Below are 24,046 nucleotides of genomic sequence, written 5' to 3' on the forward strand. Positions count from 1 at the left end.
ATAGGGGACCTGGAATGTAGTTGGTAGAGCGCTAGAGCACTTGCCCAGTATTCACTCGTCCCCATCTCAACTCTCAGCCCCCTTCCAGGTTCAGGAAGTCACTTGTGTGGACTGCAGTGGAACTCCTCCAGTAAGTCTAAATTGCCTATAAAATGTTAATACTTTTATTCATATTTCCTTAGAATCAAGCTTAATAGGTACAGTTTTATTTTTCAGAAAAAAAATAGTAATGGGTGTTATGCTCAAACACTGTGACCAAATCCAGCCTCTGAAAGGGTACTCACCGTAATGCTGAGCAGATGGAGCACACGCGAGCGCGAGCCACGTTTCCTCTGAGACGCACTCTACCATGTGGGAGTCTCCTGTTTCTAGCTTCTCCTTGGCATTTGCATCATCTCTAGTAATAGCTCATGGCCATTCCTTCTGTGGTTCTTTTTTCCCCTATCACATCTTGAACTTTTAAACCTTTAAGTGACAAAAAAATTTTAAATGTGTGAAATTCTTTGATGTAGGAAAAGGATGTTCATATAATTCTTTGAAATATTTACACTGTGCTTTAACTTCAGGGTAGGCAGGCTTTGCTTTAACATTATACTTGGAAGGCACTGTAACTCAATTTCAAAAAGAACTTAGGTAAATGCCAAATATCAAAAGTTTCTCATAAATAGCTGTTTTCAGCTTATCACCTTATTAACACTGACAAATTTACATGTATAAATCCACTTGACTCTTTAAATTAGGTAGTAAATGTGACTGAGCATTCACTGTTTTCACTTAAAAATTGTTTAAAAGGATTTGCCTGCTAGGTTAGTGGCAAGTGCCTTTAATTCCAGCTATTCGTAAGGCTCCAACATGAACTTGTGACTTCCAGGCCTGCCCAGGCTATAGAGCAAGAGCTTGTCAAAAAAAAAAAAGAAGAAGAAGAAGAAGAAAGACAGACAGAAGGATAAGATCTCCCTTTTCTTGCCACTTATCACTTGCCCATGCATCTCATTCTTAGATAGCTCTGAACTCATTTTGTTGGCACTTACTTCAGCTCATGTTGCAGATGTGAATGTTGTTACAAGGATAATACATGCTAGTGAGGTTACCTTATGGAAATGCCAAATTTATCTTTTGGTGAAATAATCCAGCAGAGGATTTTAAGATAACCATATTTACCAGAAGCAATAATTTTATTTTTTTTAAGTATGCATCTGGAGTTCATTTGCAGTGGCTGGAGGCTCTGTTGCACCCATGCTCTCTGTCTATCTCACTTGTCTCTATCTCTATCTGCTTACAAAAGAATAAATAAAAACATTTTGTAAATTTTTTGTTTATTTTTATTTAAGAGCAACAGAAAGAGAAAGAGGGAGAGAGAGAGAGAGAATGAGTGCACCAGGGCTTCCAGCCACTTCAAACGAACGCCAGACATGTGTGCCCCCTTGTGCATCTGGCTGACGTGGGTCCTGGGTCATCGAGCCTTGAACCAGGGTCCTTAGGCTTCACAGGCAAGCACTTAACCATGAAGCCATCTCTCAGCCCAAAAACATTTTTAAAAATTGTTTTACTTATTTGAGAGAGAGCACATGAGAGTGGAAAAGGCAGACAGGCACAGAGAGAGAGAGAGAGAGAGAGAGAGAGAGAGAGAGAGAGAGAGAGAGAGGAGAGAGAGAGAGGAGTAAATGAGTACAGGTACACCAGGGCCTCCTATCACTGAAAACAAACTCCAGATGCATGTGCCATTTTGTGCATCTGGCTTTACATGGGTTCTAGAGAATGGAACCCAGGTCATCAGGCTTTGCAAGAAAGTGCCTTTAATCATTGAGCCATCTCTTCAACTCAGAAGCAATAATTTGATTTTTCTTCCTATAATGACTTCAGCTGTTTTACTTTTCCCCTTGATAGTTTTCTGTGTTAGGTGTTATATAGTTCAGGCAATATAGCAAAGAATGTCGCTCATTAGAGCAGGAAGGCTAGAGAGATTCATTTCTTTTTTGGGGGGGTGGGTGGTGAGGTAGGGTCTCACTCTACCTCAGGCTGACCTGGAATTCACTGTGTAGTCTCAGGGTGGCCTCGAACTCAACAGCAGTCCTCCTACTTCTGCCTCCCGAGTGTGCCACCATGCCCGGCTTGTTCCAACTCACATTGCACTGTCATTTTGGTATTTCCTTTGCTGTATTCTTGACACTGACGTCTATACACTAGCAGTTTTCATGAGTATTGTCATTTATTAGATCTTTTCAATTGTATTGTGCTTTTCTTTATACCTGAAAGTTGAACCTTTCAGGGAAAAAAAAAAAAAAACTTATTCTGAGTGATTTCTTTTTTAGTAATGGGATAACATTACAATGTGAAGTATTCTAGATGTATATATCAAGCTTTATTAAGAGAAAATAAATAGCTGGGCATGGTAGCACACGCCTTTAATCCCAGCACTCAGGAGGCAGAGGTAGGAGGACTGCCATGAGTTTGAGGCCACCCTGAGACTACATAGTGACTTCCAGGTCAGCCTGAGCTAGAGCAAGTGAGACCCTACCTCAGAGAGAGAGAAAGAGAGAGACAGACAGACAGAGACAGAGAGAATAAACAAAGGCAGCTCTTACGGTAAGGAGTCCTGATCCAGTTTTTAAAGTACAGATGAGGAAACAAAACACCCAGATGTCACTGATTACTGACTAACTTCTATGAGTGAGTAAGTGAGAGAGGGAAAAAGAGAGAGAGAGAGCGAGAGAAAGTGAAATACAGATAAAACAATACCCACTTGTTACTAAGGAATCTTGACTGACTTCTATGGAGTGAGTGTGTGTAAGTGAAATGCTATTATGGTTGCAGAAGTTGTTTTTCAGTTTTCAACTTCATTGGTACTGTATCACTTCATCCGTCTTACTAGAACAAAATATTTGGGATTGAGACAAAGTTTCCTTTGGCTACCACACAGTAGTGCCCATCCGAGTGAAGACAGAGCTGTGCTGCACAGTGACAAAATGATGAATGTTGTGTATTCTAAGAGAAAGAAAGACCTGTTCAGTATTTCTAAATTTTCCTGATTATTTAACCCGGGTTTGCTCTGGCCAGCTGGAAAGCTTGAACTCCCCAGGAAGTTAAGGTGGAGAGACCTACATGATGTGATCTGACCCTTGGTAGAACAGGAGGAAGGTGGACAGGGAATGGAGGGTCTTGTCTCAGGAGACACTTAGGCTTATTCTACTGCAGTGAGTCTGAGACACCAGTGGAATTTGGACTTTGGGGAATTGATCAGACTCAACATATATGCCCATGTGTATGCAATAAACAATTTCAGTAGGACCACTGATAACTATTTCTTACCCTTGCTTACATTTTTATTTCTCTAGATAGCTATTTGTGTTTTCTACATACTTCTAAAGCTATTTTACTTTGTTAGGACATTGAGACAAGAAAAGTAAACCACCCATTCTGAAGCCATGTAGGACTCGGGAGTGGTGTGAGAGTCGGATTCCGTCTTCTGTAGTTCTTTTCTTGGCATCATGTTAACTTGATCAGTTTCTGAGGTGTTCAGGTAGAGTTGCATAATGTCTTTGCCTCCTTAAATAGTATAAAAAATTAATTTCTAATTCCATTCTGATTTTCTTAGCATATGTGCAGTTTGGCAGAGGAGGTGGTAAATATCTCTCTGCAGGTCTGAGTGGGTTCTGACCCCTCAACATGGTCTATGTCTGCCCATCAGCTGAATATCAACTCTGATTTGAGGCCAGGCTAGTTCATAGCTCTATAGGTCACTGTGAATTCTGGCCAGTCAGTGGTTTTGCTCACACGCACAACCCAACATTACTCACAGAATCCCCATCCTAATTTATTAGTGGTAGGTGTAACATTCTGATTTAAGCTCTCGAGTAGACTTTTTTGGGGTTGTACTGTTGAAGTAAATGAAACTGCAGAATTTCTTGACTGAGAATCTGCCCTATTTTTCCCTTCTTCTAGGTCTATTATTAGCAGAAGATTTTTCTGCATAGTTGGCACGCTGTACCTGTATCGGTGTATTACAATGTATGTAACTACACTCCCAGTACCTGGTATGCATTTCAACTGTTCTCCGAAGGTAAACTATTCCTCACTGTCATTTCCCTTGTTGTTTGTTTCTCATCTTGCCCTGGGGCCCTTTGACTAAGATGGAGGTGAAAATTTCTTCAGGATATAATCAGGTCCCTTCACACTCATCTGGAACTGTCACTAAGCCATAGGGCCAGGCAGCCACACCCTTCTCAGAATCCCCAAGCCCTGCCAGCCCTTGGAGCTGGGAACCTACATAGTCTAATGAGTGTATTGGAAGCTTGTGTGTGGGTGTAGCTCATTGGTTTCCTGCCAGATGATGACAAGATCCTCCGCTCCCTTGACACGGATCCAGAATCCTTCATCTGCTTCTCCCTGTCTTGGACAGAAAGCTCTTTCCCATGGTGTCTTTCCCTCTTCCTGCTAACCCCTACACCAGAGCAAGCAAGAGTGATTCCTAGTCCCTGGCAGTCTGCCCTATTAGAATGAGATCCTTGATCTTGGGACAGGTGTACCTGCTACCTGTTCTAGTAGCCTAGAGGCTTTCAAAGTACCCTTTGTTCGACTTTGATTGTCTCTGTCTTTGTGTTAGATTAAAGTAACACTTTCACTCCTTCACCTTTGCCTTGGAAGAAATTTTAACTAGGAAGACCTTCAGGATTGTATGAAGTGCCATAAGATTTCACTTTAAAAACATTTTACATTAATGTTCTGTAGTGCAACAAGAAATAAAGGGGCTTTGTTTCTTACCTTGGTTTTTTTGAAAGAAGAAAACATGGTATTGTACTTAGAGATCATTTCTTTGCATTGCACCTCTGTGGTGAAGAGACCCTGGTGCATTTGGGTTTGTCCTTTTTATACCTCTTCCTTCCAGAAAAGACTTTGTGGGAAGTTCACTCTAGACTTTAAAAATGGCATCTTTCTCTGTCAAGAGCTGTGGGTCCTCTTTGTTTGTTTGTGCCCTGTTTTACTCTGCCCACATTTAATGTTTGTTTCCTCTACAAGGGTAGTTAGCTTCTTTCTTTAGTTTCTCCATGATTTGCTGATCACTGGAGAAACTGTTCTAGACAAAGAACGTCCCTAGCATCCCACATTATCAGTCATGCCTCTCTGCACCTCTTCTTGCTATTTCCTCAGCCCGACACCAGAAGCCAGTTTGGCATTGTTTGGATCCTTTGTGAAAGCTTCCAGGCACCCACTTCAGTGTATAGTCTTCATTCATTATTTGTAAATATCTTATTGAAAGTCCAGTGATGTGGACTTTTCTTGGGATAGTGGTTGATAGATCTATAGGCAACTAACAGTTATGGCATTCACCTAAGTGTGGAAAAGAGTCTGTACATTGAGGCATTCCTGCTGCAAGTGACAGGAAGACCTGGGACCTGACTAAGCAGCATAGAAGATTCAGGGGCCAGGCCATGTAGCCTCCTCTCCTCCCTTGTTCGAGCCTTGTCTTTATGAAGACATCTGCAGCTCCACCTTACTCTGCAAGGTGAGGGTTGGTGAGCTGTGCTTGCTTGCAGCATCAGCACGTCTTACACAATCCCATGGACAAGAATAACACTCAGATGTTCTTGGTAAACGTAGAGGTAACAGCAGGCACTGCCCCAAAACCAAACTCATACGTGTCACTTGTTTGATGTACTGTCAGAAATCCTAGCTAGTGACATTTCTATGCCAGCCTTCTGAAAACTAGAACCTAAAAATAAGCAGAAGGTAGTTAAATAATTTTAAAACTACAGACTGTATTGCATAAGCATCATACTGTTGATAGTCAATAAAATTAACAGTAATTCTTTTGCATTGATAATTACCAGATCACAGAGAATCCTATTTGTCTTAAAAGGGTTTTTATAGCCTGTTTGCACTAATTGGTAGCCATAATTCCTACACTGTGTTTGCTTTGCTTGTCTACAAGTCTGTATAGACACTTCCTGCTAGGGCCATGTAGAGCTCAGAGCATTGGTCCTATGCTACCCACATACATCTTCTGAATTGATTCGTCTGTCTCTTTATGGTCTCATTTAAAGTGTTCCTCTCTCCTCCATACTTTTTTCTGAATAGTAAGTTGCTTCTGGAGACTTGATGAAATTCAGTTTTATTTGTTTGGCAAGAACCTTTAGCAGGGAGAAGAGAGAGAGACCACTGTAGCCAGCCAGACAAAAATAGTTGAAAAAGGGTCTTGGAGGGAGATGGACCCTTTATGTAATGGCCAGGTGTTAGAACACCACAGCCTGGACCAATGTCAAAGAGAGAAGGGTGACACTGGAGAGATCTCAGACACCAGTTCTGCCTGCTTTAGAGTACCTGGACTGAGGAAATCAGAACTGAGAGGAACTTAATGTTTTCTTAACACCAAAGTTGAAAATGTACAACTTGTAAGAAAACTATTCCAGTAAATATACAGTAGTAATTATGAAAGTTAGTCTTATTGTTGATCCATCATAAAATGTAACAGCTTCAGAAATAATACGGAGATGATGGGGTTAGGATGAAGAGCAAGAATCCCATGAGATGTTGAGCAATAGTGATGTCACTGGAGATGTGGAAAGGGAAGCAGGTATATTTATTTCTTTGCAACACACACACACACACACACACACACACACACACACACACACACGTGTGAGGGTGTGAGAGTGAGCTAGGGCCTCTGGCTACTGTAAAGAAACACTAGGCACTTGGGTCACTTTTTTATGTACAGTTTACATGGGTGGCTTTGGAATTGATCCCCTGCCAAAAGGCTTTGCAAGTAAGTGCCTTTAACTACTGAGCCATCTTCCAAGATCCTGGATTGTGCATTTCTATGAAGCACCTTCCTTGTACCTCAGAGCTTATGTGTGCCAGGCTTATGCTGCATGTTGGCCAGTATTTGATACCATGGTAATGTTGTCACAGCTTTTCTCCAAGGAGCTCCCCAAAGCTACCACTTCTAATCTTTTAACCCAACTACTTATGATTCAGTTATTTATTTATTTGTTTATTTATTTGAGAGAGAAAGAGACAGATAAGGAATGGGTGTGCCAGGGCATCTAGCCACTACAAACGAACTCCAGATGCATGCGCCACCATGTGTATCTGGCCCACATGGGTACTGGGGAATAGAACCTGGGTCCTTGGGCTTTACAGGTGAGCATCTTAACCACTAAGCCATCTCTCTAGCCCTGATTCAATGCTTTATAAAGGCAGAAACTCTTGCTAATAGTTTTGGTACTAGTAAAGTTGTTACTGTTTTAGTAAACTTTAACAAGGCAAGGGAAAAAAAATAAAAGAAACCTGTCTGTGCTTAACTCAGATGTGCTGACAGCTTGTGCTAAGAGAAGAAATAAGAACCAGTTTTCAGCTCTCAATTATCAGAGAAGTTAATCTAGTAGTGACTAAGCATTAAGCAGAGGCACATGGTGGTTCTGTTGGGTGGGTTCTGTGGTGACCTTAGATTTGAAAACCTTTGAAAAGAAACTAGACACCATGGCCAGGCCAGGATGCTTAGTAGGTCAACGCGCTGATCTGACATGGGCTTTAAAACAGGAGTTTCATTTCTGCACACAGCCCACTGGTGGACAAGGATTGTGCTTGGGCAGCTTCCGAGCTGATGACTGAATGGAGAGATGGAACACAGGTGCAGCGGTAAAAGGGCCTTCATACTCTCCTGTGCTGCGGTCACTGCTGTCACTCCGCCCCAAAGCACGGGGCAGAGGGCAGAGCCCTTCCATGCTGCTTACAGTCCCTTTTGTGGCACTAGTGTAGGCTTCAAGGCAATGGACTCTGCTCATGGGAACTACTGCGAAGCCCTTTCTCAGAGGATTTCTCATACCATCCACACGGACACCCTTGCTGACGGACTTTAGAATGCGCCAGTGCCATTAGCAGAAAGTGTCATGCCGTGGTGAAGCTGGGTGGTTCTGAAGTGGCCATGCTGGTTTCACACTCACGCCAGCTTCTGCTTGCTTCTTGCTTCCTGGTCTCCCGTTGTCAGTATAGTTTTCCTTTTTTGTTTTTTCCTGTTTCTTGCATATTATTTTCAATCATGTCTCCCAGCCTAAATATTTTTTCAACTTTCCCTTTTTTCATTTGCTACCCTTTCTTTCTAATGATAGCAGCATAGTAAGTCATTATACTCTCCTTACAGTCCCTTAAAAACTACTGTAAATAAATGATACCATAGATACATTAAAAGAATGCAGGGCTGGAGAGATAGCTTAGCGGTTAAGCACTTGCCTGTGAAGCCTCAAGGACTGTGGTTCGAGGCTCAATTCCCCAGGACCCACGTTAGCCAGATGCACAAGGGGTGCATGCATCTGGAGTTTGTTTGCAGTATCTGGAAGCCCTGTCGCACCCATTCTCTCTCTCATTCTCTGCACGCCTCTCTCTTTCCCTCCCCCCCCCGCCCCCCGTTGCTCTCAAATTAAAAAACAAAGAATGCAAAGGGGAATTTTTGAATTTTATATTTTAATACATTAGTTGTTTCTTACATTTCTCATAAGAATGATGCTGTTTACACATTATGATTCCTTTCTTGTTATGTTTTATATTTAATATGTATATAATTGCAACATCTTATGCCCCCAAAGCTTCTACTTGGTTTTCTCACTGAAGAGAAGACATCACTCTCCCATACCATAAGGTGAACCAGATTGTTGATGTGATTTTGTTGATACATGCAGGCTGCTATTTTCCTGAGTAAATGTTTCAAGAAAGCCTGTCCTAGACAGGCATAGTGGTGAATGTTAAGGGCATAGAGATGTACCCAGCAAGTGCCCCATCCTCCTCCCAGGGGCCTCCAAAGTCATGAGCCACATGGAACCCAGTAGGCTGCTCTCTTGCTTGTTTGCTCTTCCGTGCTGCACTTGAGGAAGCACGGGAGAGACGGCAGCTACACTCCCAAGTGCTGCCTACACCTTAACGGAGAGCAGAGTCTAAGCCAAGTCTAAGAAGGACAAGTAGAGGTTTGACAAGTGGACATGGTAAGCAGAGAGATTACTAGGAAAGAAGTGGTGTGACAGGGAACTGGGGAATAAGTGAGGTTAGCTGTGCCTGGGTGTCTAAACCTCTGGGTCAAGGGCCCAGAGAGAAAGTGCAGGCAGCTTGTGTTTACATTCTTAAAGGCTTGCACCCTCCTAAGCAGTTGTCCTGTAAGATACTGTGTTACTGCACAATACAGTAGATATTTAAACCACCAAGATAGTCATTCATTATCACATACTATATACCACACACAACTATGCAGGCTGCACATTTTTTAAATAACATTGATTTGCTTATTTAGGGAAGGAGAGGGGAGAGAAAGGGTGTGCCAGGACCTCTAACCACTGCAAACTCCAGATGCATGTGCTGCCCTGTGCATCTGGCTTATGTGGGGTCTGAGGAATCAAACCTGGGTTCGTAGGCATTGCAGGCAAGCACCTTAACCGCTAAACAATCTCCAGCCCATGCTACACTTTTGTATGACTGGCAGTGCCATGGGTTTATATCAGCATCACCATAGACATGGCTAATGGGCTGCCCTACACCATCACCAGGTGATGGGAAGAGATCAGCTCCATTGTAATGTTACAGAAGCACTGTCTTGTGTGTGGCGTATCAATGACAGAAGCATCTCTGCCTGAATGTATATATAAGGGGTCAAATAACATAGGTCGCAGGCCAAATTTCCACCAGTAGGTGGCTTAGGACTGAGGCAAGATTTGCCTTGAGTTTTCTTGGCCACTGAGAGGTGAAGCATTAGTAATGGTCAAGAATTATTGTGAATAACACATGCCCTTTGCATTCATTCTCAGCCCTTGATCTGTTAGACCAAAGCCACTAATCTGTGAAGCATCCTTGGATGAGTTCAAGTGGTAAGATGTACCCCCCCTCCCAAGTAGGGGCTCAAGTTCAGGAATCACCCCAACCCTGCTGACGCAGTGAGAAGAAGCAGGTGCACTCGGCTTCTGCAGACTGTGTGAGAAGGAACAGACTATCACCAGAGCTTTGAGGAACTCCTTTCCACATTGAAAATATACCTTTGAGAGACCATTTTGTTTTAAATGATAAGCACTGATGCTGTCCCTCAATCAGAAACTTTTTTTTCTGCTGCTCTTAATTTCTGGGTTTTTTTTTGTAATTGTTTAAGTGACTTTATCAGTTTACTTTATTTCCTCTCCATTCACTAGTTTGAAGAAACTTTATTTTTTTTCTGAAAACTGATTTCCCATAACCCTGGACCATAATTTTTGTAGTAGTAGGGATCTAGCACTTCCTCCAGATCACCTCAGTCTTTACAATGGATGTTCAGAAGAGGAGGCTCCAACTCCAGTTACAGTGGAATGACAAGTTCAGTTTGTTCCTTCTTCCACTGGGTACATTCAAATCATCTTGGGCAGAATATTTTGCAGCTGTTTGAGGGCATACACAAAAATACGTGGTAGCTGGCAGACTGGGGAAAGAAACAAAAATGCGAAGTGTGCGGCTGAGGAGCTGGCTGGTGGGTAGCAGTGCTTCAAGCACGAAGGCCTGAGTTCCTGCCCCAACGTGCGCCTGAAAGCTGTGCGTGACCACACGTCCTGGAACCCCAGGTCTTATGCTCAGGCTTGCCTGGTCAGCCAGTTGAGTAGAAAGTGGAAGGTCTGAGTTCAAAGAGAGGTTCTCTCAAGAGCTCTGGCCTCTGCACTCATGTACATGGAGAGCACACATCTGTGCACACGTGTTCACATGCCAGAAAATTTAAAACTCTGTGACCTATGAAAGATGCTGTTTTGTGTCTATTTTTGATTCATTCATGTCTTTTGCCTGGATTCAAAGGCAACACAAATCTCAAAACTGCAAGTACTCACTCTCACCCAGGAAGAGGAAACAAGAGGATGGGAGCTGCTTTGGGACAGAAAACAACTTCCTTGTACTCCTGTGAGCATTTAGAGTGCGGAATTCTGGGCTTTGTCTGTGACTAGGCTTTCAAAGACACAGTTAAAGGGTTATGCGAAGTGTAGCAGCCACTGATAGGCTTATTGCACAGCCGTGAGGCTCTGAGGTCAGCTCCCCAGCACCTGCATGGAAGCCGGGTGTACAGCTGCAATCTGCTGCTAGGGGCAAGAACAGCTTGGAATCCTAAGCCTTTGCTCATTAGCTTGTCTAGCCAAATCAGTGAGCTCCAGGTTCAGTGAACAACCTGTCTTAAATAATAAGGTGGACATTATTGATGAAGGTACCCAACATCAAGCTCACGTTGCCACACACACCTGCACTCATGATGTACACCCACACAAATGCCAACGTGTGTGCCCACCACAAACACACACACACACAAATATTTTCTTCCCAAGAGGGAAATGTTTAAAATACAAATGTCCTATCTAATCTTTATGATTATTTTTAATGACTTATAGTTAAAACTTTGCTCAGTAGTTCTGAGATTTTCATGTGCATTTGAATCACCTCAAGTCCTGAGCTAGGACATCAAACTTAAGCCCTAACTGTGTGTTTGCAGTGGGTTCTAATCCTGTGCCTGCTGCCCTGAAGGAGGCTGGGTAGAGCACAGGAGAAGCTATTGGCCAGTTCCCAGACTGTTGCTTTTGTGAGTATTTCAGTGAGTTATTTGGTAAAGCTCTTCTTCATGTTCAAGACCATTTCTTTGGTCTCGACTCCCAGAAGCAGTGCTGCAAATGGGTCAGAGGTCACAGCCACGTAAACTGCTGGAGAACTATGATGATTTGTGCTTAGAGATGACTTTGCTGGTGGTTTCAGCATATCCTTTTCATATCCGCAGCTGCTTGAGCTGCCCAGGGTATCCTGGCCAGTCATCAGAGGAGCCGTGACTAGCCTGGAGTCGCTCTGGAGTTTGCTTTAGAGACAGCCACTGCTTTCCGCTCAGCCCCCACCAGCGTGCACTTGCTCTCACTGGCTCCCCTTGCCTTTTAAAGCTTTGCTATTTTTCCATAATGGAGTTCATACCTCCATCTGACCACGTCCTGTGTCCTCTTGGTAAAGTCTGATTCCAACTCCACCTCTTTTTCCGTGATCTTTAGGTGCTGGGTACATGATAGAGATGTTAACTCATAAGTACCCTGCTCTAACCACCTGTGCAGCTAGAGTTCCTTGTTTCTTTTCAAAACGTAGTTTAGGGGCTAGGGACAGTAGTATAGTCAGTGCTTGCCTAAAATACACAAAGCCCTTAATTCATTGCCCAGCTCTGCAAAAACCAGATGTGGCAACACATGTTTATTATCCCAGCACTTGGGAGGAGGAGTCATGAGAATCAGAGTTCAGGTCTAGTCTCAGCCATGGAGTAAGTTCAGTGCCAGCCTGGACTGTATGACACCCTGTCTCAAAATAGTAACAGCTGGATCTGGTGCTGCACACTTTTAATCCCAGCATTACAGAGGCAGAGGTAAGAGGATTGCCATGAGTTTGAGGCCACCCTGAGACTATGTAGTAAATTTCAGGTCAGTCTGGGCTAGAGTGAGACCCTACCTCAAAAACAGACAATCAAATAAAAAAAAAAAAGAGTAGGGGCTGGAGATATGGCTTAGTGGTTAAGGTGCTTGCCTACAAAGCCTCAGGACCCAGGTTCAATTCCCTAGTACCCATATAAGCCAGATGCACAAGGTGGCACATGGGTCTGGAGTTTATCTGCAGTGGCTAGAGACTCTGGCATGCCCATTCTCTCTCTCTCTCTCTCTCTCTCTCTCTCTCTCTCTCTCTCTCTCTCTCAAATAAATAATAACAACAATGATATTTTAAAAATTTTTTTGTTTATTTATTTAAGAGCGAACAGACAAAGAGGCAGATAGAGACAGAGAATGGGCGTGCCAGGGCTTCCAGCCACTGCAAACGAACTCCAGATGTGTGCGCCCCCTTGTGCATCTGGCTAACATGGGTCCTGGGGAATCGAGCCTTGAACCAGGGTCCTTAGGCTTCACAGGCAAGCACTTAACCACTAAGCCATCTCTCCAGCCCAACAATGATAATTTTTATGTAGTTGTAAACATCCTACCCCCTTTCCTGTTTTCCTAAGCTTAAGAGGCTTTCTCCTTACATACAGTTGGAAAACATGGGAAGATACTTTTTTTAAAAAAGGCCACTAAGGGCTGGAGAGATGGCTTACTGGTTAAGGTGCTTGCCTGTGAAGCCAAAGGACCCAGGTTTGTTTCTCCAGTACCCATGTAAGCAAGATGCCCAAGGGGGCACATGCATCTGGAGTTTGTTTGCAGTGGCTAGAGGCCCTGGCATGTTCATTCTCATTCTCATATTTTCTCTCTCTTTCTGCCTGTCCTTGCACATAAATAAATGAATATAATAAAATTACAAAAAAAAAAAAAGAACACTTAGGGGTTTGAAGGACACCTGTAGGTAATGCAGTGTTGATTTGTTTCTCTTGTTTCTTCACTGGCATACGTGCTTCTTCATTTCTCCTTGTCTTCCAGAGCATCCAGGTTCCCCAAAAGATTTTCATTTTAAAATGAGAATGAAAGTTACAGATGATGCTGCTTTAGGAGTGTGGTCTACAGTGTTCAAAACACAGAGAGTCTGGAGGACTAGCACACACATGTGCACGTGTGTGGTGTGGTTTGAACTCTTACATGCAAGGCAAATGGTCTGTCACTGAGCTATAGCCTCTGCCCCTGGAAGGATAATTACAAATAGCATAAAGTACAAAGATGCCAAGGTTAGGACCCTAGTTTAATTCTATATGATGCTCATTGTTATGCCAGAACAAGGTCAAAGTTTTCATTCAAAACTTAAAAAATAGTTATTGTGTTTTTTTTGGGGGGGGGCCTTGATCCCATTTTGGTCCCCTTTCCTACTTCCTGTTAATTTGTTTTTGTTTGTTTTTCGAGGAAGGGTCTCACTCTAGCCCAGGCTGACCCAGGGTACCCTTGAACTCACAGCGATCATCTTCCGCATTCCAAGTGCTGGGATTAAAAGTTTGTACCGCCACACCCCGCCCTCCTCCTACCTCCTACTGTTAACTAAATATTTTTTTTTAATTTTTATTTATTTATTTGAGAGCGACAGACACAGAGAGAAAGACAGATAGAGGGAGAGAGAGAGAATGGGTGCGCCAGGGCTTCCAGCCTCTGCAAACGAACTCCAGACGCGTGCGCCCCCTTGTGCATCTGGCTAACGTGGGACCTGGGGAACCGAGCCTCGAACCGGGGTCCTTAGTCTTCACAGGCAAGCGCTTAACCGCTAAGCCATCTCTCCAGCCCTGTTAACTAAATATTTATTGACAGCTTGCCTAAACAAACGTAATCATATTCCCCTCCCACCACCTTCTCTTTCCCCTTCAAAACCTCCTTCCACTGAATCCCATCTTCTTTCTAGCTAGTCTTTCTTTTATTTTGATGTCATCAGGTTTTTTTTCCTGCTATCATGCAGATCTTGTGTAGATTACATCAGCCACTTGGAGGTCGTGGATATCAAGGCCACTTCCTTTTAGCTCAACATGATCTCTAGATGTTACCATTGAGTCTTAATGCTGCAGATTTTGTCTTGTTTATTGTTGTCTCTCAAGGGGATGGGAACGTTGTTTCCTTCCTTCTCTTTCTTCTTCTGTATGTACTATACATATTGAGAGAGATTTTTTTTTCCCCTTTTATCCTACTACTTCCACCTTCTAGCGCTTGGATTGCAAGCAATTACAAGTGATAACACCACTCCTGGATCTAAGTTTTTGTTGTGTTTTTGAGACAGGTCTCATGTAATCTTGCCTCAGGCTTACTATGTAGCGGAGGATGGCCTTGAACTCCTGCTTCTCCTGTCTCTGCCTTCCAAGTATTGGGATTACAGGCATGTGCCACCACACCCAGCTTTCTAGCTATAATTTCTTAATATCGAATCTCTCTGTTATTGACTTTGCTGAGAAGAGCGAGGATGTGGTCTCCTCCACAGTTTTGTCGCTTTCCCTGTCATCTCAGGTATACTCCTTTGAGCTTCTGCCTTGTCTTTCCCCTGTGGTCCTCTATCCTGGTTAGCTCCGTGTTCAGGGCTTATGGTATTACAGGTCTATAAATGCTGTTCATAGTGAAGCCATGCCATTGCCTGAAGTTTTCCCTTCCTGCATATTACTTTGTTTCCTGTGGAGTTAGTAATCTGCTTTGCTTTTCCTTTAGTAGTAGTCTGTGAATTTATCTATCTATAACTTAAGCTTCTGATTATAGTCAAAGGCCTTAAATATTCCATAAGCATCTTGTTCTTGAAGACCAGTCTGCAGAGATCAGGGCTGGTCACTTTCCAGCCCAGCATGAGAGCTGCAGTTGTCCCCCCCTCCCCCTTCATTGCCACCAGAAAGAGCATTCTGTTCCTTCTTTTCTCTGTGCTTACACTGGGTGGTAGGAGATATCTCCCATAGTTCCTAGAAAAGAGAACAAAGATGACAACTATTTGAAACTCTAACACATATAAAAATTCTTAGTTAGAATATGAATGGGCCTAGAGGATTCTAAAGTAGAAATCACTTGCTTAAGAATTTGAAGTCCTCTTTATGTTTGTTTCAGAAATTCTCTTTCCTGGAGTTGCCTTTGATAAGTTTGATACAAATTGATACTTCACCTCAAATCTCATGGTCTTGATTTTCTCTTTCCACCTCATTTGAGACAGGGTCCCTGTTATTGTTTGCTACTGGGGGTGCCAGGCCAGCTGGCCTGTGAACTTTGGAATTCTCTGGAGTCTGCCTTCCATTTCTTTCAGCACACACTGGTATTGTAGACATGCATCACTTTGCAACTAGCTTCACATAGGTGCTATGTACTATGGTCAGCAGTCTTTTAGAGCAACTGCCTTGAGCCAGTGAGCCATCTCCCACCCCTAAAGCTTGATAATATCTGGAGAATTTACCATCTCTTCTCAGTCTCATTTCTGAAGTGCCCTACCACCGAATCTGGTGGTAATCAGCTCTCTTCTGTTCTAAGCAGTTGTGAATCCCTTTGCATTGGAGTCATACTTCATGTGTGGTCTGGGCAGCCTACAATCCTTAATTCAGACTTTTGATTGCTTTATGTAAAGGAAAATTTTAATAAAACATGTTTCTGAAAGTTGGATTATTAGTAGTAAGATGTTGAAAAAAGATCATGGAGATTAAATTAGCCAACTAGAAAAAAGAGTAGTGCTGCAAGCATAAAATACAAACATTTGCACATATTACTTGGTGGACAAGTATAAGCGGGTTTTTCAAGCCATTTTACACTCCGATGAATAGCCCAGGTTTCATCACCTGCAGTGATATCATTGAATAAACTTTTCTTCCACTCTTGCTAAAAGTGAAGACACCCAGCTTTGCTCACATTATGTCACATGATTGATGATACATCCTCCTGAGTCCCTTGTTTATTGCATTGGTCTACCTACCTCCAAGTGCTTGAGCTAAGAAGTTAGAACTATTGTCCTAAGACTAAGAATGGCCAAAATAATTCCTAAATTTCCCCCAGAGTTATGTTTTTCTTTTTTCCAAAGTGGCAGTTCCAATAAATCAAGCAGTCACATAGTCTCTCTCTTTTACTTTATTAAAAAATCTGGGTAGGGACATGAGGCTTAGTGGTAGAGCACTTTTCTAGCATGAATTAGACCCGACTAAAGCCCTAAGCCTCCCTGCAAAAAAAGTAAACATGGTTAAAATTTACTGTTAAGAAATACTCATATCTTAGGAAAATTCTAAAACCAAATGCTTCGTCATCAGTGCCGTACGTCTTCTAGGGGCTGACACGGGAATGATGAACATTGAGTAGGCAATTTCATGGTGAGGATTTTATGTCTTAACTAAAGCATAATTCTAGACATAAGTAGGAGTGGTAACAAACTTTCATGTGGGCTAATAACAAGTCTTGTTTTCTCCCTTTCTGCTAGCTGTTTGGAGACTGGGAAGCCCAAGTACGGAGAATAATGAAACTCATTGCTGGAGGTGGCTTGTCTATCACTGGCTCTCACAACATGTGTGGGGACTACCTGTACAGTGGCCACACAGTCATGCTAACACTCACCTACTTATTTATCAAAGAGTGTAAGTATAAAATCCTTCCATTACAGTTTCCTCACCTGCTCTTTCCCATGGTCCCTGGGCCTTAGGAACTTCACGTTTGGTGGAAAGCCTGATAAAGCAGGACTGGAGGCTTCGGCAAGACAGGAGCCGCATCTCACCTCAGCACAGGGAAAATGTATGGAAGATCATAGCTGCATTTCTTAAAGGGATGTCTTGTTCCTGGATGTCAGCTCTGGTCTGAGGTGTGGGGGTGCTTCTTAGGTTGGGTTATGAGCCAGTGAATTAGCTGCTAATGCGCCAGTAGGAAATCTCACAAGGACACAGAAATGTAGCATCCAGCCTGATTTGATGGTGGAGAATTGTGTTGGCACAGTAGTAGGTTTTCAAGTTCTTGATACTGAGCTACATCCGGCCCTCATGCCATAGGCTGAGAAGCACAGAATAAATGGAAAATTTCCTTGAAGGAGCATATTTAAAATATTTTACTGTGAAACAACATGATATTATAGATACCCCTATACACTGCTCAATGTAATGTGGTACCCTTTTAAAGGGAAACATGTTAATATATTATAAAATGTAAACACACGATTAAAACCATTTCACTCCTTTTTTCTCTCATTTTCATGCATGTTTTTCTACTTGAGTGGTACTATTTATAGCTTTGAATCTTACACTGATAGTATGATGATATATCTTCTGTTACTTTTTTTCTCCTCTTGATTTTGGTTCATTCATTGTAATTGCTGTTAGGTATTCAGCACTACAAATGAACCACAGAGTGGTTATTCATTTCTCTAGAAAATTTCATTATCAAATTTTGTTGTTAGGAGCAGTTTAATGAGGTTTGTCCCATTTAAAGTGCCAAGTCCAGCAGACTGCTTTTGTAGAAGGACACACACTGCAGCATGAACATGTCTTGTGAGCAATGTGACCCTAGAAAGTCTGACTGGAGCTAAGAGTAAGGGTAGTAATGAGGAGAGAAAATAGACAGGTAAGTGGCAACCAGAACAGAAGGTACCCTGAGCCATACGATGAGTCTGATCGTCTATCTGATGCACATGGGGTTGGGATGGAGGGAACAGAGCCATCTGGGGTACTCTTCAGAGTGGCGCCCCAGCTGGCAGAATGGACAAGACTAGAGACCAGGAGATGCGTTGGCACTTTACTACTGCTGTGATCATTTGGAGGAGGCTGTGACCTGAACTTTCATGGTGGCGTCAAGGGTCGGGAGAAGCGAGGGTACAAAGGAGTAATCAGACCTAACTCATCCCAGGGTGGGTTGCAGGATAGAAGAAAGAGGGGAGGGGCGAGTCAGGGCCCAGAAAGAGATAAGAAGGTGCTGAGGCGAGCATGAGAAAGACAAAGGAGAACAGGTGGGTGTTCTGCTTGTAGTTAGCATGTGATAAAATACATGAAATTCTACAAATGTTTGTTCAGAGTTCATAAGGCACAGTCTAGCCCTCATACCAGTGTTACCAGGTATAGAAAATGAGAGCTTTGGAAGTCAGAGAGCTTTTGTCCTCTGCTAATCAATACCTGAAGTTGTTTACTGATGTAAAAGGTTAGACTCTAACAGCAATGCACTGTGCCTCTTGTAAAGTGGGGAGACCTCACAAGGGTCATAAAACTCTTGATTTTGAACTTGGTGCTATCCCAACTTTGTGATTCTGAGAAAAATTCTCTCTACATCCTTGTTTCCTCATCTTTAGAATGCGTGCCATGGGTGGGCAAGAGCTGCCCAGAAAATGTGTAACAACTGCTATTGTGTTGTTAAGGTGCTACTCCCCTATTTAAAATTGAACTGTGGGCTGGAGAGATGGCCAGGAGTTCATGTGCTTGCCTGTAGAGTCTTAAAGACCCAGGTTTGATTGCCCAGAACCTATATAAAGCCAGATGTACAAAGTGGTGCATGTATCTGGAGTTCATTTGCAGTGGCTAGAAGCTCTGGCACACCCATGCTCCCTCTCTCTCCTTGCAAATAAATAAAATTGAAAATGAATCTTTACTCCCACTTCCTCTGATCACCCTTTTATTGGTCATTTTTCCAATTGCTGTGATGAAGTATCTTACCAAAGCAACCTAAGGGGGGAGGGTGTACTCAGGCTTACAGTTTCCAGGGATGCTGTCCGTCCTGGCAGGGAAGGCATGGTGGCGGGAGCGTGTGACAGCCAGTCACATTCCGGCCATAGTCAGTAAGCAGAGAGATGGGTGCTGGTGCTCAACTCACCTTTCTCTTCTTGCACAGTCCAGGACTTCCAGCCCGGGGGATGGTGCCACCCTCATTCAGGGTCAGTTTGTTTTACCTCAGTTAACATGACCTAGAAACTCATTCCCAAACCATCACACCCTGCATGAGTTCTGCTAACTTAAAAAATTTTTTTTCTGTGTAGTACAATGCACATTTTACTGTAATTGTAGACTCTAGCCCCTCTTCCCTCCTATGGAGGGATTTCCCTTCAGAGGTAGGCCCTTGGCCTGCTTTGATCATTAATCTAGGTAACTAGAGTAAAATATGTCCTTGGATATATGGTAGATGCATATTGGCTGAGTGAATGACAGCTTGTTGGACCTCTTGAAAATCAAATGAAAGCCAACACCTTTCTCCACTGGTGTAAAGAAAGGTGGATGCATTCATCAAACTTTCTGCCTGAAATCCTACATCCTCTGAACCACTACCCATTGAGAATGCAAAGAAGAAAGACAAGTGTGGTGGTTTGATTCAGGTGTCCCCCATAAACTTAGGTGTTCTGAATGCTAGCTCCCCAGCTGATGGATATTTGGGAATTAATGCCTCCTGGAGGGAGTGTATTGTTGGGGGTGGGCTTATGGGCTTTATAGCCAGTTTCCCCATGCCAGTGTTTGGCACACCCTCCTGTTGCTGTTGTCCACCTTATGTTGGGCAGGGGTGATGTCCACCCTCTCTGCTCATGCCATCGTTTTCCCCTGCCATCGTGGAGCTTCCCCTCGAGCCTGTAAGCCAAAATAAACATCTTTTTCCCAGAAGCTGCTCTTGGTTGGGTGATTTCTACCAGCAATGCGAACCGGACTGCAACAACAAGCCTGTACTAATAACTGATTTCCTCAAGTACCTCCACAGATACAGATACAGACAAGTAATTTTGTGGCAGTGTCTTATCTTTGGGAAGACATTTGTAATATAATTCCCAAGCATTTTGGTTCTTCTGTTTGTATTTGGAAAAATTGAAGTCTCAAAGTCTTTCATATTGCTGTATAATAGCAGAAAATGGAAAATAATGTGACAGTTGTAGCTATTCCAGTTGCTTAGTCCATGTATAAGGATCTGTGGAGCACTAGGTATTGATTGTATAGAGCACTAACCCCAAATTAGCTTCAGGTGAAACTAAATTAAATGCTAGTGGACACTTTTGTAAATGGATCATGATTCACTAACCTGTCCTTACTTAGATTCATCTTTCAAACTATGTTTATATGAATCAGTTAATGACATGACATGCATTACCACTGCAAGTCAAATTATCATAAGCCTGGAACAGAGAAAAGCCTTAGATTTGCTACATCTGTGTGTTTTCAGAAGATAAAACTTGAGGTGATAGGACCCATAAGGTGGCAGAGGCACAGTTATGTGCCCTTAGTAGCATTTGGGGATAAGACTATTGCGAATTTCTGCTTTTTTTATTTTTAGATTCCCCTCGGCGACTGTGGTGGTACCACTGGCTTTGCTGGCTTCTCAGCATCGTTGGAATCTTCTGCATTCTCTTGGCGCATGACCACTACACTGTGGACGTGGTGGTGGCGTATTACATCACCACGAGGCTCTTCTGGTGGTATCACACTATGGCCAATCAGCAAGTGAGTGCCCTTCCTGTTTGATTTTGGCTCACTTTTGTCCCTGCTTGGTATTGTTGGCTAGGGCAGGAGTAAGGGATAGGGGAAGGACAAGGAATCTACAGTTCTTAAAGGATGCTCAACTAAAATTGGACTGTCTTCTGTCACATTGATCCTCTTTGGGGTCAACTTGAAAAGGGGGTTGTTAACGCTTCCTTCTAAAATGCCTATCACCCTTTCACTGTCTATGAAAAGTATTTTCCTTTGTTTTAGTTTGTTTTAAATATTTTATTTATTTATTTTGGGAGGAGAGAATGAAGCACATAGAGAGGGAATGGCTGAGGGCGTCCAGCCACTCATGTGCACCTACCTTGTGCATCTGGTCTACATGGCTACCAGGGAATTGAACCTGGGTTCTTAGGCCTCCCAAGCAAGTGCCCTAACCATTAAGCAATCTCTAGCCCTTATGAAAAGTATTTTCTGAGCCTTTGTTTAGTCTTTGTTTAATTTTCATCCCTACCCTCTTGTTGCCCAGGGCCTGCCACCAACTTAATATTTAACATTTGATTAAGCCTTTTTCTTTTTAACATAAGAGCCAAAAAAAAAAAAAAAGATTGAGGTATTTAATAATAGTCAAGAGAAGGAGCTGTCCTTCTCTTTGTCCTACTGACATCAAGCTTATTTGGCTTTCCATGAGGAAGGGACCCTACTTGAAAGCGTACGCAGTTTGGAAGTATGTTAGGAGGGCGATCTGAGAGTGAGGCGAGGGGCTGGGGAGGCGACTCGGTGGGCAAGGTGCTTGCAGTGGCGCACGAAGACCCAGCTTGGATCTCTGCCACCCAGGTGTAATGCCAGGTGTGGTGGCACACACCTGTAATCCCCTCATCTCTGCCGGGGAGGCAGAGACAGCATCCCAAAGGCTCGCCGATGGTTGTCTAGCTCAATAGTGAGTTCCAAGCTCTGTGTGAGACTGTCTCAAAAAAAGAAGAGTGCCACAGAAGACAGTGCTCAACATAGACATGCACGTGTGTACACATGTCCCCATACACATAGATACATGCATGCACATGCAAAAATAAAAGTGAAGCTGGAACATGTGGGTGGCCGTGGCAAGCCTGAGGCCCAGAGTGGCTTTTATTTAGCATGGAAAGTATTTGAACTTAAAACTGAGAAATTGTTAGAAAAATGTGTATGTTCTTTGTTTTCTTAGGTGCTAAAGGAAGCTTCCCAGATGAACCTCCTGGCCAGGGTGTGGTGGTATAGGCCATTTCAGTACTTTGAAAAGAATGTCCAAGGAATTGTACCTCGATCTTACCATTGGCCCTTCCCCTGGCCTGTGGTCCACCTCGGTAGACAAGTTAAATACAGCCGCTTGGTGAACGACACTTAACAGCTGTACAAAGTTGGGGAAAGAGGAGCTGTCCGAAGTGCTAAGAACTCCATGAGAGAAGATGCCATAAACAAACACCTCCCTAATGCTATTATCTTTCAACAGTTACCTTGACTTAACCTATTGAGTTACCTGGTCAGCACTGTGATCTATTTTTCTCTCCAAAGGACCTGCGTTGGACAACAATAAAGAAAATTTAACCTATCATGCACTGTACACATTTCCTGTTCTTGAGTTTGGGATTTATATAACCCACAACCACCATGTTCCTTTGTGTATGATTCAACAGCATAAATGTAAGCTTTTATATCATAAGTTCTGGTTTTTCCAGTCATATCTGGAAATGAAGTGTGTTATTTTCTTGGGAAAACATACTTTTCATATCTCTTGCCCCAAAGATAGGGCTGTAAGCCATTTTCTAGCAAATGTCTCTATGAGGGTTATTAAGTATCTGAATGGGGTTTGATTCTGAAATCTTTCTACCTGTTGCACCGATACTCAAAATGACAGACACAGAGAGGTTTGATAACTTTGGGTTTTATAAAAATCAGCAGAGACAGTGTATCAAAAAGTGCAAAAAAAACAGAGATTCTGTTATAAAGTGATTTTCTAAGTATTTCCTAACTTTATTTTTCAAAATGATGTTATGAAAACCAAATTTGAAGATTTTTACATGTCAAAGAGAAGAGAGTTAAATTTAAAAATGTTTCTTGGGAGAGAAATTTGTCTATGTTCCTAGTGCCTTTCTTGTCTTGATTGTATGGTCAGTAGGCAATCTTAATTGTTTTTATTTAAAATAAAGTATTCCGTGTATGTATACACTACTAAATTTTGCATTTATATCTAAATTAAATCAGAAGACTGCTTATGGTTTTAAAATTGTTTTGAACTAATGGAGGTATTAATCAGAGGGAGAGCTTGCTCACATATTGTGAGCAGGTGGCAGTGATATGTGTACCACTTAAATTATTTCATTGTCTATTTGGTAGTTCAGTTTTAACTACTCACTGACAACAGCCATGAATATCTTTTTTAAAGAGAGTTTTGAAAACGATCACATATCTAAAACTTGAAAGCTACAAATTAGTTATCCATACTCTCATGACAATTTTGTTGGTAAACAACAAAAAAGTTCTATTTAAAATCTATTTGTGCAGAAACTGCATGTAACTCTTAAGTTTTACTCCTAGCATACGATGTTTGGGGAAGTATTCTATTCTATACTTGCCAACACAGAGAACAAAATGGTTTTTTAGGAATGAGAAGTATATATATCCATCCTGTCCTATGTGCAGCAGAATTGTCTTCTGTGGGTCTGTGTGTGTTCACGAGGTGATATTTGTATCGTAAACAATAATGGTGAAGGAAATAAAAAGGCTTTTAAATTTTTTTTTGTTTTAAACCTTTGTAAAGTTATTATTCCAGAATATAACTGATATCTTATAGCTTACCTTAATCATAAATTAATCATAATGCACTTTTTAATAAAAACTGATACCAAAAATAAATGGCTATTATATTGTGTTCACATTTTTCACAAAAACCTTTAGGTGGGGCTGGAGAGATGGCTCAGCACTTAAGGCACCTGCCTGCAAAAATTTAACAACCCAAGTTCACTTCCCTAGTACCCACGTAAAGCCAGATGCACAAAGGGGCACATGCACCTGGATTTTGTTTAGTTTGTTTGCAGCAGCTAGAGGCCCTGGCGTACCCATGTCCATTCACCACTCCTCTCCCTCCCCTTGGAAATAAATAAATAAAATATTTTTTAAAAACCTTTAGGTGAATTCATTAAAGCAAGAAAGAAAACCATGCTTTGAACTGTTGAACTGTGTGTTAGAGGAACATGGTGTGCTCTTGAGACAACCTGAGCAGAATTTCTAGGG

At 42.4% G+C, this 24,046-nt stretch overlaps 1 protein-coding gene across 14 annotated transcripts in view; it reads left to right on the plus strand.

Moving 5' to 3' along the window:
* The window catches only part of Sgms1 (sphingomyelin synthase 1), a 296,894-nt gene extending 273,344 nt beyond the window's left edge, over window positions 1-23,550 (plus strand). For all 14 annotated transcript variants that reach the window (XM_045154617.1, XM_045154610.1, XM_045154666.1 and 11 more), the window contains 4 exons: window positions 3,943-4,060; window positions 16,828-16,981; window positions 20,628-20,794; window positions 21,981-23,550. In XM_045154617.1, the coding sequence (XP_045010552.1) occupies window positions 3,943-4,060; window positions 16,828-16,981; window positions 20,628-20,794; window positions 21,981-22,160 (619 nt within the window). In that variant the 3' untranslated portion in view covers window positions 22,161-23,550. The remainder of the gene's footprint in view (window positions 1-3,942; window positions 4,061-16,827; window positions 16,982-20,627; window positions 20,795-21,980) is intronic.
* The last annotated feature ends 496 nt before the right edge of the window (window positions 23,551-24,046 follow it).

Source organism: Jaculus jaculus, chromosome 1 (assembly GCF_020740685.1).
Source record: "Jaculus jaculus isolate mJacJac1 chromosome 1, mJacJac1.mat.Y.cur, whole genome shotgun sequence".
NCBI lineage: Eukaryota > Metazoa > Chordata > Mammalia > Rodentia > Dipodidae > Jaculus > Jaculus jaculus.